The 14,782-nt window shown below is 35.8% G+C and overlaps 1 protein-coding gene across 10 annotated transcripts in view; it reads right to left on the bottom strand.

Annotated features, from left to right (window-relative positions):
- The window catches only part of NBEA (neurobeachin), a 514,211-nt gene that overhangs the window by 231,941 nt on the left and 267,488 nt on the right, over positions 1-14,782 (bottom strand). For all 10 annotated transcript variants that reach the window (XM_040543716.1, XM_040543666.1, XM_040543691.1 and 7 more), the window contains 2 exons: positions 9,239-9,347; positions 5,384-5,550 (listed from right to left, as the gene is read on the bottom strand). In XM_040543716.1, the coding sequence (XP_040399650.1) occupies positions 5,384-5,550; positions 9,239-9,347 (276 nt within the window). The remainder of the gene's footprint in view (positions 1-5,383; positions 5,551-9,238; positions 9,348-14,782) is intronic.

The following is a 14,782-nucleotide window of genomic DNA, read 5'->3' on the forward strand; positions in this document are numbered from 1 at the left end:
AAGCAGCTGAAATAACAGAACCCTCCAAACAAGCACAGTGACAGATTACAGCCCAAAACATAGGCATACATGTGGCTGAGAAGCAATTTGATCTGTGTTCCCAGACAGGTTTCGGTAAACTTTTTTTTTTTTTTAAATATCATACATATATATATTAAAAGAAAGATGTGTATGGGGAGTGAAGCAGATGAGAAGGAAGAGAAGCATCATATGAAGCTGACAGAGAAGACAGAAGGAAGCATATGTTGTGACATGAAGACTATAACCCTGAAAAAATCTAAGGGTAAATGCTGGCTTAAAGTGGCTTTGAATGATAAGCTATGCAATGCCCTGTTTGATTCTTCCCAAGATGAAGGAAATAGGATGTTGCATATTCACTGTGAATAAGTGGCAATGCATCAAAGAAATAGCCAACTCATCAATTTCTCATCTGAATGGAAAAAAACATGCAGATATCTAAATTTGGTATAACGCTAAATTAAGAAAGAAAAAAAAGAAAATTCTATGTTTAGTGTAAGATATCTACCTGAAGATATCTAAACTGAAGTTATCTAAAATGGCTGCCCAAATGAGAAAACAAAATTAGTTTGGTTTAAGGGCACAAACAGGATTTATAACAAAATAAATGGACATATTATAAATACTATTACTCTCTGTCTGAGATATGTAGGAGAAAATAAGATGATTCAATAATTTCCTTTTCTTGTAGGGGAGTTGATGCTAACACCTGCAAAAATGGAGCAAAAGAATTTTTTTTTTCTTTAAGAAGTGAAGGGAAAATATTTGCTAAAAAGATAACACTTCTGGAAAAAAAATCTGAAAACAGTGTTATTTACCATTTTTAGACAGAAGATGAAAGAGTAAATAGGTTCTCAGACAGTCTCCAAGCATACTAACTGGTTAATATACAGGCCAGGACAGCTTGTACAATGTTACTGTCTTTGTAGGAGTTTAATCGTGTGGTGAAGCACTCACATATAATTAATTTCTTCTTTGCAAATTAATAGCTAATTAAGAAGGAAACTGAAATGCAAGTAACCTATGACTTTATGTTTTTTTAAAGTCAACTATCTTCTTGCTAAAGACATTTTGAAAAGAGCTTATGATAGCACATTTTAAATTCATAATTTGCAAATCTACAGAATTGCATTCATCGACCCCATGTTTTTTTCCTCAGTAATCACAGTGCTTCCAGGAGTTAAGTTAGTTCTTTGTTTTTTTATAAATGAACAAAAATTAAACTTTATGACAATATATTAAACATAGTAAATGGGGTTGATGCTATGTGGAAAAACAGTACCTGCAAACACAAAAGCTGGGGGACTTACAAATTAATTGTGCTGAATGTTCAACACTAGGAAAAATGTTCTCTACAGCTACATAATATTTCAGAAAATCAGATGTTAATATTTTATATCATAAGTGTCTTTGCTAAAGGACTTAAAACTCTTCCTTACCTTAAAACACACATAGAGAAATAAAAACATGTGCATGTATATATAATATATATATACTACGTGGTGCAATTATCAGTATATCAGTGGCAGCAGACGGTGTATAGCATAGAGAATTGAAGCTCTTACAAATCACACTCATTCTCCAAAAGTAGATTCTAACCTATCTTACCCATTTTGGATATCAAAAGGCATTGCTATTCCTAAATGTTTATCATGCAAAACTGGGTACCTATTTCTTCACCTTCCCCTCCTGGAACTTATACGGATTTCACAGAATCACAGAATGGTTAGGGACAACTCCCACTAGACCAGGTTGCCCAAAGCTCCATCCAACCTGGCCTTGAACACTTCCAGGGATGGGGCATCCACAACTTCTCTGGGCAACCTGCTCCAGTGTCTCATCACCCTTAGATGAAAGAATTTCTTCTGATTATCTAACCTAAATTTACCCTCTTTTAGTTAAAAACTGTTACCCCTTGTCCTATAATGACACTACCTGATAAAGAATCCCTCCCCAGGCTTCCTTTAGGCCCCCTTTAGTTACCAGAAGGCTGCTATAAGGTCTCCCCAGAGCCTTCTCAAGATGGAACAACCTCAACTCCCTCAGCCTGTCTTCATAGGAGAGGTGCCCCAACTCTGATAATTCCATGCCCCTCCTCTGGACTTGTTCTAATAGGTTCATGTACTTCTTGAGCTGGGGGCCCTATAGCTGAGGGCTATAGAATGCAGTACTCCAGGTGGGGTCTCGTGAGAGCAGAGTAGACGGGCCTTTAGCCTGCTGTCCACGTCGCTTTTGAGGCAGCCCAGGATATGGTTGGCTTTCTGGGCTGCAAGCACACATTGCCAACTCACGTCGAGCTTCTCATCAAGCAACAATCCCAGGTCCTTCTCTTCAGAGCTGCTCTCAATCCACTCATCGCTCAGCCTGTATTTGTGCTTGGGACTGCCTTGACCCATCTGCAGGACCTTACACTTGGCCTTGTTGAACTTCATGAGGTTCGCACAGCCCCACCTCTCAAGCCTGTCAAGGCTTGGGTGCCATCCCTTCCCACCAGTGTGTCATGTTTCTTTAGTTTGCAGTTTACAATGTTCTCAGATTCAAGAGCTGAACAGGGAATTGGTGATGTGCTTTCAAAACTCTAAAAATCTTCCTGACAGAAGTGATGTGGTCACTACAGAGGTCTAGATGTCTGGAATGCCAAACTATTTTTTTTTTAGTAGCTCTCTTCCAGTTAGACTGTATCTTCTGGGGCATAGGAAAGCATGAAGAGACTGCCAACACTGTAATTTTCCATCAAGAATCAAAATCATTACTTTAAAACATGTTTTGTCAGCATGTGACAGCTGAGACAACAGGAATGTAAAATTTTAGATTACATCTTAATTTCCATTATATAAAAAGTACTGGAGAAACCACCTAATTAACAACAGGTTTTGATTTCTGTGCCTAAATAGTTTCCCGAGCCCTCTCTTTTCTGCACTTGAAGTCTTTTAAATCTGCTCACTGAGAACCAATGACCTTGGTTCTTAACAAGGTGTAGATGCTTTCCAACTGGTCATCTTCCCATATCTGCTGGTGTCATAGGCCTCTCCCTTTACAGTCCATTAGGTCTTAACAGAAAGTGTGCTTGTGTGATGGATCACCCAGTTGTCATGACACATGTGGTAGGACCTAAAGTGCAAGGACATGTGTCCTGTTCAGCTCCTGTGAATGGTGAACCCCACTTGGAGACCTTGTACTGTCAACTTGCTCACTTCTCTAGGTTAAAAATTAGCCACAAGTAGCCTGTAGCTAAAAGCCAACTAGGACAACAGCTGCACTGTATGTGGCCAAAATGGGAAAGCAGCACTGCAAGAAACTGAGAAGTAAGCACACAGGGGAAGTGGCATGATAGGAATAAAATAGGAATTTATTTTTCTTGATATAAGAAATTTGATAGGTTTGTCAAAGGTGTCAAGCTGCTTCATGGCCCATCAAAAACTATCATGGACTAAAAAGCGAAAAAAAGCTGCAGCAGTGGTCTGTTGACACTTAGTATGCCTTCAACAATGCAAGAGAGGAAAGTTGTCTGACCCAAGGAGGAGATAGTCTACTGTAAGAATTAGTGACCAGTGACATGGAGAGGAACTGACCAAAGCCTGCAAAGTGTCTGCAACCAAACTTGAGGCACAACTTTTTAAAAAATTCAAAGACATTAAAAGGACGGAAAATTGCACTTATTTTCATCAGGTTCAAGTCTACAGATACACTGCTTTAAGCCTCAACTAGAGGTGAATCTTAATGTCATTTTTTTTAATTACCACCAGAATGTCTGTGATGTCAGACTATAGAATTTCTTTAAGACTGAACTCCAGCTTAAACAAATAAAAATAAAATACATCTCCTTGGTCATCCAGGAAATTGTGTTTTCTTTGGAAGATATGAGGATGATGAATATGAAAAACTACATTTTAGTTTACACTGTAAACTTCAAGAACCAACTAGACAGAATGACAAAAAGAATTAACAGTATACGTGGTATTATACAATGTTATTACTGATGTGTCAAGTGATTATTCAACATCTTTTCTAATAAGCTGAAGCTACATTCAGACAGTTTTTCCTTAAAGAAAGTATTTATCTATGGATTATGTTTATTTATTTATTTTTTAATCAGCATATCAGTCTTAACTAGATTTTTACTGAAAAGGTTTCTCAGCTAAAATGGAACTTTTTGTTCTGCTCTGCCTGACTCAGAGCAGACAAACAGGATTCAAGAAGGAAATTAAACTATAAAAAATTGATATTTGGGAGCAAAACTTCCTCAATCTCTATTGCTTGAGCTGTCCCAGTTTGAATAAATAATCAATTTATTGATTGGCTAGAATGCACAAAGAAAGAGACTTGCCAGTCTCTAGCTTTGCAGACAGGGCACTCACATGACAGACCCAGGTTCAAGACCTTGCTCTGCGTGAAGGAAAAGAGTAATTTGAGCTCAGTTCTTCCACATGAAGGTCAGCACCTTAGCCACTGGCTATTTTTATGATTTAGAAGAGCAAGGCTTTGTGTTTTTTTGGTATGACATGAAAAAGTTTCACTTCATCTCTATGTTGAATAGAATAAGCTTTTAAAAACAGTATTCAACACAGATCTGATTAAAATCTCAAATATTTTATCACATATCATAAGAATTTTGTATTTTGGATCATGCAGTGTTTGTTTGTTTGTTTTGTTTTATTTGTTTGTTTTTACAGGAGCACCTGCAAAATTGGGCGCACTTTGGTTGCATTCAGCTTTAGATGATAAATTCAAGCAGACATATAGGTTTTGCTTTAAGTGTATAGACTTTTTGCATGGCTGGTGTTAACTACTGTTTTGTAGTAGGACAGTTAAGTTTTACCAGTGGACCTTCCTGCTTCATCACTTGCACAGAAAAGCTATAAACAGAAGAAAGTATAGACAGCAACCCATGTGACTCGGTTCTGCTGGTTGTTCTAATACTGACTATAATGTTAGACATGTCATTTTGACTCTCTGATCTTTGTTCAGGCTTCCTTTGTTGGCATCTGTATGGCAAGCTCTCTCTCTCTTAGTATCTCATTCAGAGCGTTTCACTCAGAGAGGCTATAATACTGTTAGGAGCCTCAAAAGCTACTGATACACCAACAGTATCAGTATTATATCTGCTTTATAATTGACAAATACCCATTACAATTTATTTAAAATATGGTAAAATATTATGTTTGCAGTCTATCAAGGAATTTTATCTTTGAATCTTTAGCAAAGAGGAATTTTCAAGAAACAGTTGAAGAAAAGACTAACAACAGAGAAAGATATGTTTTAGCAATTCTAACTCCTACTATATTCATTTTCAGTTATACAGTAACTGTTGCTCTTAAACTTCGAAATTAAAATTTAAATCACACATTTTATGTTTGCAGCTTACCTGTGAGAAACGGCTCCCCAGGCACCATGCTTATTTGTTAGTATGTTGAGTATCTTCTGTTTTAGCTGATTGGCTGTAACGTGGTCTCGATGCTTAGCAGCACTGATAAGATGATCACACATCTTCTCCTCCTCTCTTCTGTCAGCAGCATATTGAGCGCACTGTGACTAGAAATGAAAGTACAACTACTTGACAAAAGATAGGCTATTTAGGAGTCACCTTAAAATGGTTATGTACTAAAACTCTTTAAACATATCAAGAACCAACAAGCTCATTAAAATACATTTAAGAGGAACAGGACACACCATTCAATTTAAATGGTTCTACTACTATATTTAATTCACAAGAAAGATGTCAGAACACGTAGAATTTAAAGGACAATCAAGGGTAAAAAATCTGAATTACAACTAGAAACTGTGCATCTCCGTGTGTATATATGTGAACATGGGTATGCCTTAAGTGCTGGTCTTGTAAATTTTCGTGTATTCTCAGGCATAAAATACAGGTATACGTATGTATGACATAATATAAATTCTACTTCAAACCAATCTTGCAGAAAAAAAAATATATATATACGTATGCTGGGCTTGATTCTTAAACTTCAATAAAATCTACAATTCAAATTAAAGAAATAAAAATATAACTATTATTATGGGTGCTAAAGGGAAACTCCTTTGACTATGAAATTAAGAAGTATATTTTCGGTCTTATATCATAAAATGAAAAAATTTCTTAACATACACACAACTTCTAAAATATCTTAATGGATAAAAAAGTAACATCTTTACAACTGAGTAAGATCTAAAGTTTTTATAATGTTTCCTTTAACAGGTAATTAACTCTGAAATAAATGCTGTAATTATTCATGCAAATTTGTTTCTAAAATTGTCAAAACTGAATAGCACATTTTAGTTTTGATAAATCCTTTCTTTATGTATAAGAACAATGTAAATTTTCCATTTCTTTTCTCAAAACCATGTTAAGATTAAATCCAATTTCTCCTCCCAGTAAAAATCCTTTCAAAATGTCTAAATAAAGCAAATGTAGCTATAGTAATTAAAAGGAGTCAATTTTATCATTTTCTAGGTGTAAATTACAAAAGCTGGTTTATTCTCAAAAGAGCTAATTTGAAAATTACCTATTTTAAAAGACCTACATTTTTGCATGCACAGATTATTGTGCACCATTTTAGACTGTTTAACCACTACTCACTGCTGTAACACTTAGTGTTGAATAGACCACTATATTCTAATATTCTAAAAAGCAATTACAGTTTAGCATATCTCATGATAGATTGTACTTATTCTTCATATTTCTGCACACTACCCTTTTGCTACTGATCGCATTAGTATTTGGTAAGATTTTAACAATGGTCTTTCCACTATGCTATAGCCATTATTTCAAGTAATCTATCTGGAAAAGAACAATCATTACAATAATTCATAAAGGGTTAATTCATTTTTCAATTTATCTTCTTGTACAGTGAAGCACCAATTAGTACAATGATCTGCCTTAGTAATGAGGTTAATATTTCACCAGCTCATTGGACAGTAAAATTAAATTTTCATTTTTCTTCCTGAACAATTACAAAGGTTAACAAAATGGAAGTTAACTGCAAAGCAACCATTCTAGGAGGAATTTCTCTTGCCCTGACTGCAACTGTAGTCACAGGATAAAATTTACATGCTGGTCCAAGGCCTCCCCATTACGCAGGCAATGCAATAACTCAGTGCAGCTTGGGCCAAATAATTTCATCCATAATTATGCAATTAAAGTTTAAAAGGTAAAAATAAAATAGCCACTCACTTTTCTTGCTGAGAGCAATGATTAACATGTGCTAAACCCCGGAATATATAACAATACAGCTTATTAAAACAAAATGACAGATTTACAATTATGCAAGAGAAAACTACCAGAAATCTCTTTGTCCTTACTACTTTCAAGTAGGATGAATAATAAAATGTTTGGTTATATACCTACCATTATTAAAGGCAATATAAAACATTCTTTCAGACTTTAACTGCCACCTTATTTAAGTACATCTGAGGTTCATATTTAACACTGACTACATCATAATTTTCTTTTATGACTTTCAGATTTTATCTTATTCATCTGAAACATGTATCTGAGGTTTTTCATGTGACAAATATAATGAAAAATTTCATATATGAAAAATGTGTTGGTTTCTTCACCAGACAATAAGACTGACTTAAGGCAATTCCTTTAGGGAATTTAGTTAATATTCTAAATCCTATTTGCTAACAGAAGCTGGAAGTTAATTGAATATTCTCATTTTGTCTAGAGTTCTGACAGATCTTATACCTCAATGTATTCTTCAAAGAACAGATAACTCAATCTTCTATTGTCATCTTAGGTTACTGCTTGATTCTGTGATAAATATCAAATGTTATTTATTGTTGAGGCAATATGAAACTTCACTCTGACACACACTTAATTGTAAATGTGATTTTATCTAAGTTTGAAATATCCAGTATATCCTTGGTAATAAAGTTGTTGCAATCCCATATGACAAGTGTCTGCTGTCTGCTCTGACAAAATGAAGTAAAGGTTATGTGTACTGAAAATGACAACAGATATCTCTGTATCTCACACTTTTCAGCTTGGTCAAGGAGCACAAGAACTAGTACATCAAAGTGTACAGTTAAGAGAGCTGTTTCAATGAGATAAAAACCTCATCAAAACTAAGATTACTGGATTTCTAGCCACCAGGTGCTTGTTGACATTTTCTGACAGATGAATAAATTGATACAGATATTTATTATCATTAATACTAAGTCAGTCTATCTCAATTCTAGGTCACTTCAGCATTAAAACACATGGAAAAGTGTGCTTGTACATACATATTTATGTACAAATGTATGCAAACAGGCAAGTTTGGAAATATAAAAACAAGTGATGTTGAAATGTTGTATAAAGGCAGTTTAAAAATGCAGAATTATATTTGAGAAAGTCATGTCAAAAATATCAATTTTAACTGTATTTGACTACTTTTGCATGACATTTTTTTGGATACGAACAAAATTAATCCTGAAGGAAAACATGTTAAACACTGAACTTGAAAAAATGTTTTTGAAATAGCTTCTTTATATATTTGCATCATTTTCAAGTAATTTGCTTTTAATTACAACACTTATTGATGAAAAAAGCAATTGAAATTTGACTCCTTTGAAGGGGCAAAAATTATAGATTTATGGGATCCAGCTGCTATGTTACTTCTTCCAATACTTAAAAAGAACAGGCAATATAAACACGTTGTCAGTAGTTAATGATTAGTTAGTTAATGATTAGTTAATGACTAGTAGCTAAAATATGTATTATCATGTTTCAATATGTAATTTATAGAAAGTAAATTCTCTAAGGAGATCCAAAATGCGAAGTATCCTAACAAAAATATCATAAAATACAAATTCTAACAAAACATTTGTATTTCTTAATTTTTTGAAATGTCTTATATATTAGCTGTTTCTCTTTCTTACTGAACTTACTGTTGATAAAATCCAACAGAAATAATTAGTAATGTGACTTGCATTACTATTTGCAATAAATCAGAAAACTTCTTTGTGAAACTAAAGGGTCTGCCATACCAGTTTAGCAGACATTCTGATTAAGGGATTTCTTCAAGCTGTAAATGTTCATGAATTTCAGTGAGGAGATGAGAAATTAAACCAGTTCCTTGTGTTTGACATTTACCAAGGCTTTTAAAAACTAGTTTTGAAATGTCTTCAATATAAATTTCTTTCTTGGAAGAAGAAAATCTTTATTGCATGGGGTTACAGTCTAGGTGATAACTGAGTGAAAACAGAAAAGCAAAAATGCATCAACTCTTAGGCTTACCTCAAACTCAGCATGCTTGTGGACATCTTCAGCTCTTTGTCGGTTCAAAATAAATTCTGCTTCATTTGCAACACGCACTATATGATCTTTCATTGCATGACATAATAACCTAAAATAAGAAGAATCAAAATCAACCTTTGTATTTGAGGTACTTATATAAGTTATTTATTACTTAAAATGAAAAAAGTCATGAAATTAGTACAATGTAATTGCTAAATTAGTTGACATGAAAAAATTACCTTTATCCAAAATTTTTGGTATTTGCAAGTACACAAAGAAATTATGTCACATGGAAAAAGCTTGCTATTTCTTACTGAAGGGAAAATATGGAAGTATATTTCTAGTATGTTTTTAACAGAAGTCTTAATACGAATATTGCAGCATCATTTAAAAAACCTAGACAACTACTTAAACTCTTACTGATACCATTATATCATTAAATATAAATATTCCCTTTCAAAGTCTTGAAAATCATGACGTTATCGAGATTTAAGATTCTATTAAAATTGCAAAATAATATAAATATCTCCCATATGTTTTTAAAACAATGAAGTAAAAAATGTATCATGTTTCCAAGGTTTTTACAATATCAGGAGTAGACAAATTTTACTTAAAAAAAAAAAAAGGGGGGGGGGGGAAGATTAACTTAGACTGAGGATTTCAATCAGATATGTTAAATTAAGACTCAGAAAAAACATCAAATACGTACATAGTAAAATTGCAACATAAACAACACTGCATTATTAATAATGTTGATGTCTCACTGGACAGGAAGAATGGAACCAACTGGTTTCTTGTCCCTACTGTCCATACCTAAGATTGCTCACTCTATTCAAAATTGCTTTGCTCTTCTTACGAGCAGGGAGGAAATATCTTTCAGGATGCAAAGATCTGACAGGACTGTCTGTTTAGGATCAGGAAGAACTGTTTCTCTTTGTGCCAAATGGGCATGTGGTCTAGGATTTTCCTTTCTGCAGCATCAGAGAAGCACACAAATTCAGATATTCCAATATTAAGAACATGAAGTTACTAGTCAATCCCACCCTAAGGTTGGGTGCTTGGGAGCACCACAAATCAAAGTCATAATTATTAGAAATGGAATCCATGATTACTGCATGTTATACCCATAAGGTGAAAGACTTGAACTCTATTTTTGCCTCCTTCAGTGTGATCTGCCATTTGTGAAGGAAGAAAATCACTTTCCTTGAATGTTTAATATGGATATGTGGCATGGAAAGACATGAATATTGGGACCTCTGTTTAGAGATAAGGACAAACAAACTTGGATCAAGGTTTCACAACAGATACTCATCCTTTTAATAAGTCTTTTTGATATTTCTTTGCTATTGTTCTTCAAATTAAAAAGTTTTTGACAAAGCATAGGCTGAAAGACTGAAGTTGCTTCCATTGTCCTCTTCAAAATTTAACTGTATTTTAAAATCTACCCTATTGCTTTAGTATTTTATTAATATAAAGTATTCAGATAAATGGATTATGTGTGAGTATTCATGACTTTAACATGATTCTCTGATATGAGAAAATACTAGAACTGAGCGTTTACCATCTCCAGTCAAATTTTACATCACAGGTCTTCTTGAACTTTTCCTAACGACATTAATGAGCAGGGATCAACTAGCTAGGATTTCAAAACTGAACACACAGATTTCAAGTGTCTACTAACTGCACATCCCTCCTGAAGGAATAAATCAGCAAGTTACTCAAGCACTGTGCAAATTCAGTATCTCTGAGTCAGTTTTGGTCCAGGCAGGATTTCCATTTCAGGATGGCTTCAGGTGACATCAATAGGTTTCTCCCTACTACCAGGAATTTGGTGAGAAAATATAGACACTAGCTTGGATCCGCTGGGTTTATTATTTCGGACATCTGGACATGGCTTTTATGCCTCAAAAAATAATCTAAGATGCTTCTGTTCATGAACTGGTCTCCAAAAGGGCAATGATAAATACATACCACCTTCATCTTAGTTGTCTTTATCTGTCATAAGAAGCATTCACACTCTCTGAGTGCCCATTTACACATTAAAACACCTACAGGGGGCTTCAAATAGATTATCAGAGAATGTTAATTTCTGCAAGTTATAAACCAATCTCTTGCCAATATTCAGGGAAAAAATATATATGTACAAACAAAATCTGTCAACACTGGCATCTGTCTGCTTTACAGAAAAATGAAAAAATTTATAGACATGCAGAGATGATTCAAATCAGATGGCTGAAACTGCTGGTGACCCAAGTTCTATCTCCAACCCCTCTAATGGACCATTCTGCTCCACAGTCTGAGAACTCTGATCCTTTTGGGAACAACTTTAGAGTTGCCGCAGCTTTTGGACACCACGAATTTACCCAGATTTCAGGTAACCTGGAAATGCTGCAAATCTTCAGGGTCCACAGTTCTAAAGTAAAGGAAATGAAAAATAAAAGGGAACCAATGAGTATGCCTGAGCACACGGTCCTGACTGCCTACAGCACTCAAAGTACTAGATTTCCCCCAACTCACTTTGGGCATGGTTCAAGGTACTGTGCACTGAGGATGCATAGATAAGACCAAATCAACTTAAATTCTTTCCAGGAACGTTGTGCAGGTGTTTTCATCCCATACCCCAGCACACATAGAACATACCATCATTCTAGAGGGTAGCCCTTATATTATTCAAAAAAAACTGAACTAAATGGGCAAAATGAAGTGAAATGGGAACTATACAGGCTCCAGGGAAGACCTAGACTGAGTGGTCTGTAGGACAGATGTAGACACTCTGCTCTCAGGTGCTAATCTTAAGTCGTATGAACATAGGCTAGTCCAGGCTATTTGGTTTTATTTAAAACTATAGACATACCTTCTCTCTTCCTTATTGTTTGTTGACAAAACTATTACCTATGGAATCTCTCAGTATTATTTTAACTGTTTCTTGCCTGCTATTTCATGTACTCACATGCCTACTACTGAGGGCAATCTCTTCAAGAAAAAGACAAAAAAATGTTTGTATGGTAGTCAGCACATTGTGATTATGATAAAAGTGAGGCCATGACCTATCAATACTGTACAAGCATTAAACAATATTGTACCAATAAGTGCTAATAAGAGACATATAGTGATTCACTTATATACAAACATTGGAGATAGACCTTCAAAGACTAGGTAAACTATGCTTTTGCACCTAGAAGACTAATAAGAACTACTGTAGTCGTAAAATCCTTTACCAGAAAAACAGACTTGAAAAGAGAAAAGTTAAAATCTAGGCCATTGACAAGAAATTTTGCATGTCATGATGTTTTGATTTGTAAGTGCAAGAATGTAGGGCAGAAAACAGAAGCATAACGCATCAAGACTTTTAAATATTTCATCTTACTTTTGAAAGGAAAAGCAGCTACTGCAAAGTCAGGCAAGTGATGCCTCACAGAGGCTTTTGCAAAGGAGCTTGCTTATTTGTTTGCTGTATTTGTTCAAGGAAACTTGTTACCATCTCAAATTGAAAAACACTACTCAAAAAAAACACTTTTTTGCTACTGATTTTTACTTCTAACAGGAAGTTATTCCATATTTTCAAGCTGCTTTTCACAGAATCATGGAATCACAGAATAGTTTATGTAGCCAGAGACCCCTGGAGTCAACTAGTCCAACCCGCTTGCTCAGGTAGGGATACATAGATCAGGACATTGTCCAGGACCATGTCTAGGTGCTGTTTGAAGGTCTTCAAGGAGGGAAACTCCACAACCTCTCTGGGCAACTTGTGCCAGAGCAATGTCACCTGCACAGCACAGAAGCACTTCCTGATATTCAGAGGGAACCTTCAATGTGCTAGTTTGTGCCCATTGCCACTTGTCCTGGCACTGGGTACCAGCAAAAAGAGGCTGGCTCCATCCTCTTTGCCCTCTCCCTTCAGGGATTTATAGACATTGATAAGATCCCCCCAAGTTCCCTCTTCTCCAGGCTGAACAGTCCCAGCTCTCCCAGCCTCTCCTTATAGGAGAGACTCCAGTCCCTTCACATCTTGGTGGCCCTATCCAGGAGTCCAGGCCTCTCTTGTACTGGGAGACCTAGAGAGGGACACAGCACTCTAAATGTGGCCTTACCAGTGCTGAGTCTAGTGGAAGGATTACCTCTCTTTACCTGCTGGCAATACTTTGCCCAATGTAGCCAAGAATAACATTAGGCTTCTTAGCAGCAAGGGCATATTTTTGGTTCATGTTCAGCTTGGTGTCCACCAGGAATGCCAGGTCCTTTTCTTCAGAACTGCCTTCCAGCTGCATGACACCCAGCCCATACTGACACCTGGAGTTGTTTCTCCCCAGGGCCAGCCCTCTGCACTTATCCTTGTTGAACTTCATGAAATTTTTGTCAGCCCCCTCTCCAGACTGTCAAGGTCACTGTGGATGGCTGCGTGGTCTTCTGGTGAGTCAGCTTCTCCACTCATTTTTGTGTCATCCCTGCATTTCCTGAGGGTGCACTCTACTCCATCGTCCGGATGGTTAACGAAGATGTTAAACAGGACTGGACCCAGTATTGAGCCCTGGGGTACTTCTCTTGTTATGGGCCTCTGAGTAGAGTTCACACTACTGACCACTACCATCTGGGCCCAGCTATTCAGCCATTTTTTGATCCACCTTGCTGTCTGCAAATCCAGCTCATACTTCAACAGCTTCTCTATGACAATCTTATGGGGTACACTGTCAAAGGCCTTACTAAAGTCCAGGAATACAATATCCACTGCTCTTGTCTCATCCATCAGGGTGTTCATTTTATTATAGAAGCTTCATCAGTCAGGCATGAATTTTCCTTAGTGAATCCATGCTGACTACTCCTGATGATTTTCTTCTCTTTCATGTGTCTGGAAATAGTTTCCAGGATTAGCTGTTAAATCACCTTCCCATAGACTGTGGTGATGCTGACCGACCTGTAGTTTCCCATGTCCTCCTTCTTGCCCTTCCTGAAGGAGTGACATTTGCTTTCCTGTAATCTTCAGGTTCATCTCCTAGTTGTCTCCCAGTTGCCTGGGTAAATCCTACTAATTCAATCACATGCATGGCACAAGATTAAAATAAAAGAAATCTCAGACTTTTCTGGCATGAGAACAAGTGCTTATGACTATCTTGTGGATCGTCATTGAAAAAAAAAAAAAAGATTCAGAAAGGATCCCAAACCAGGAAAAATCTCACACTTGATAGTATCAAAGACTGCTAATGAATTAAAAAAAAAAAAAAAAAAATCCTTCAAGCACTGCAAATAAGAGAGAGGGACAAAGACCTGAAAATTTACTCCTTCACTACAAAATGCAGTTACATCATACAAATTCCTTCATAAACTTTCTTTAGTTTATGAAATGTGTTTTCATGAAATCTGGCTCATAAATCTTTGATTTGTGAAAATGTGATCAAGGTTCTTGCCTCCAGCACAGCTTTAGAAACTCCTCTGAAAGTTAAAACTCTTTCTTTACTTTCCAGTCCAAATGTATTCTTCAGTAGTCTTTATTGTTTCATGTTTATGCAAATGTTTGCCTTAGTTTTAATTCTTGTTCTTTCTTACGAC

Source organism: Cygnus olor, chromosome 1, assembly GCF_009769625.2.
Source record: "Cygnus olor isolate bCygOlo1 chromosome 1, bCygOlo1.pri.v2, whole genome shotgun sequence".
Taxonomy (NCBI): Eukaryota; Metazoa; Chordata; class Aves; order Anseriformes; family Anatidae; genus Cygnus; species Cygnus olor.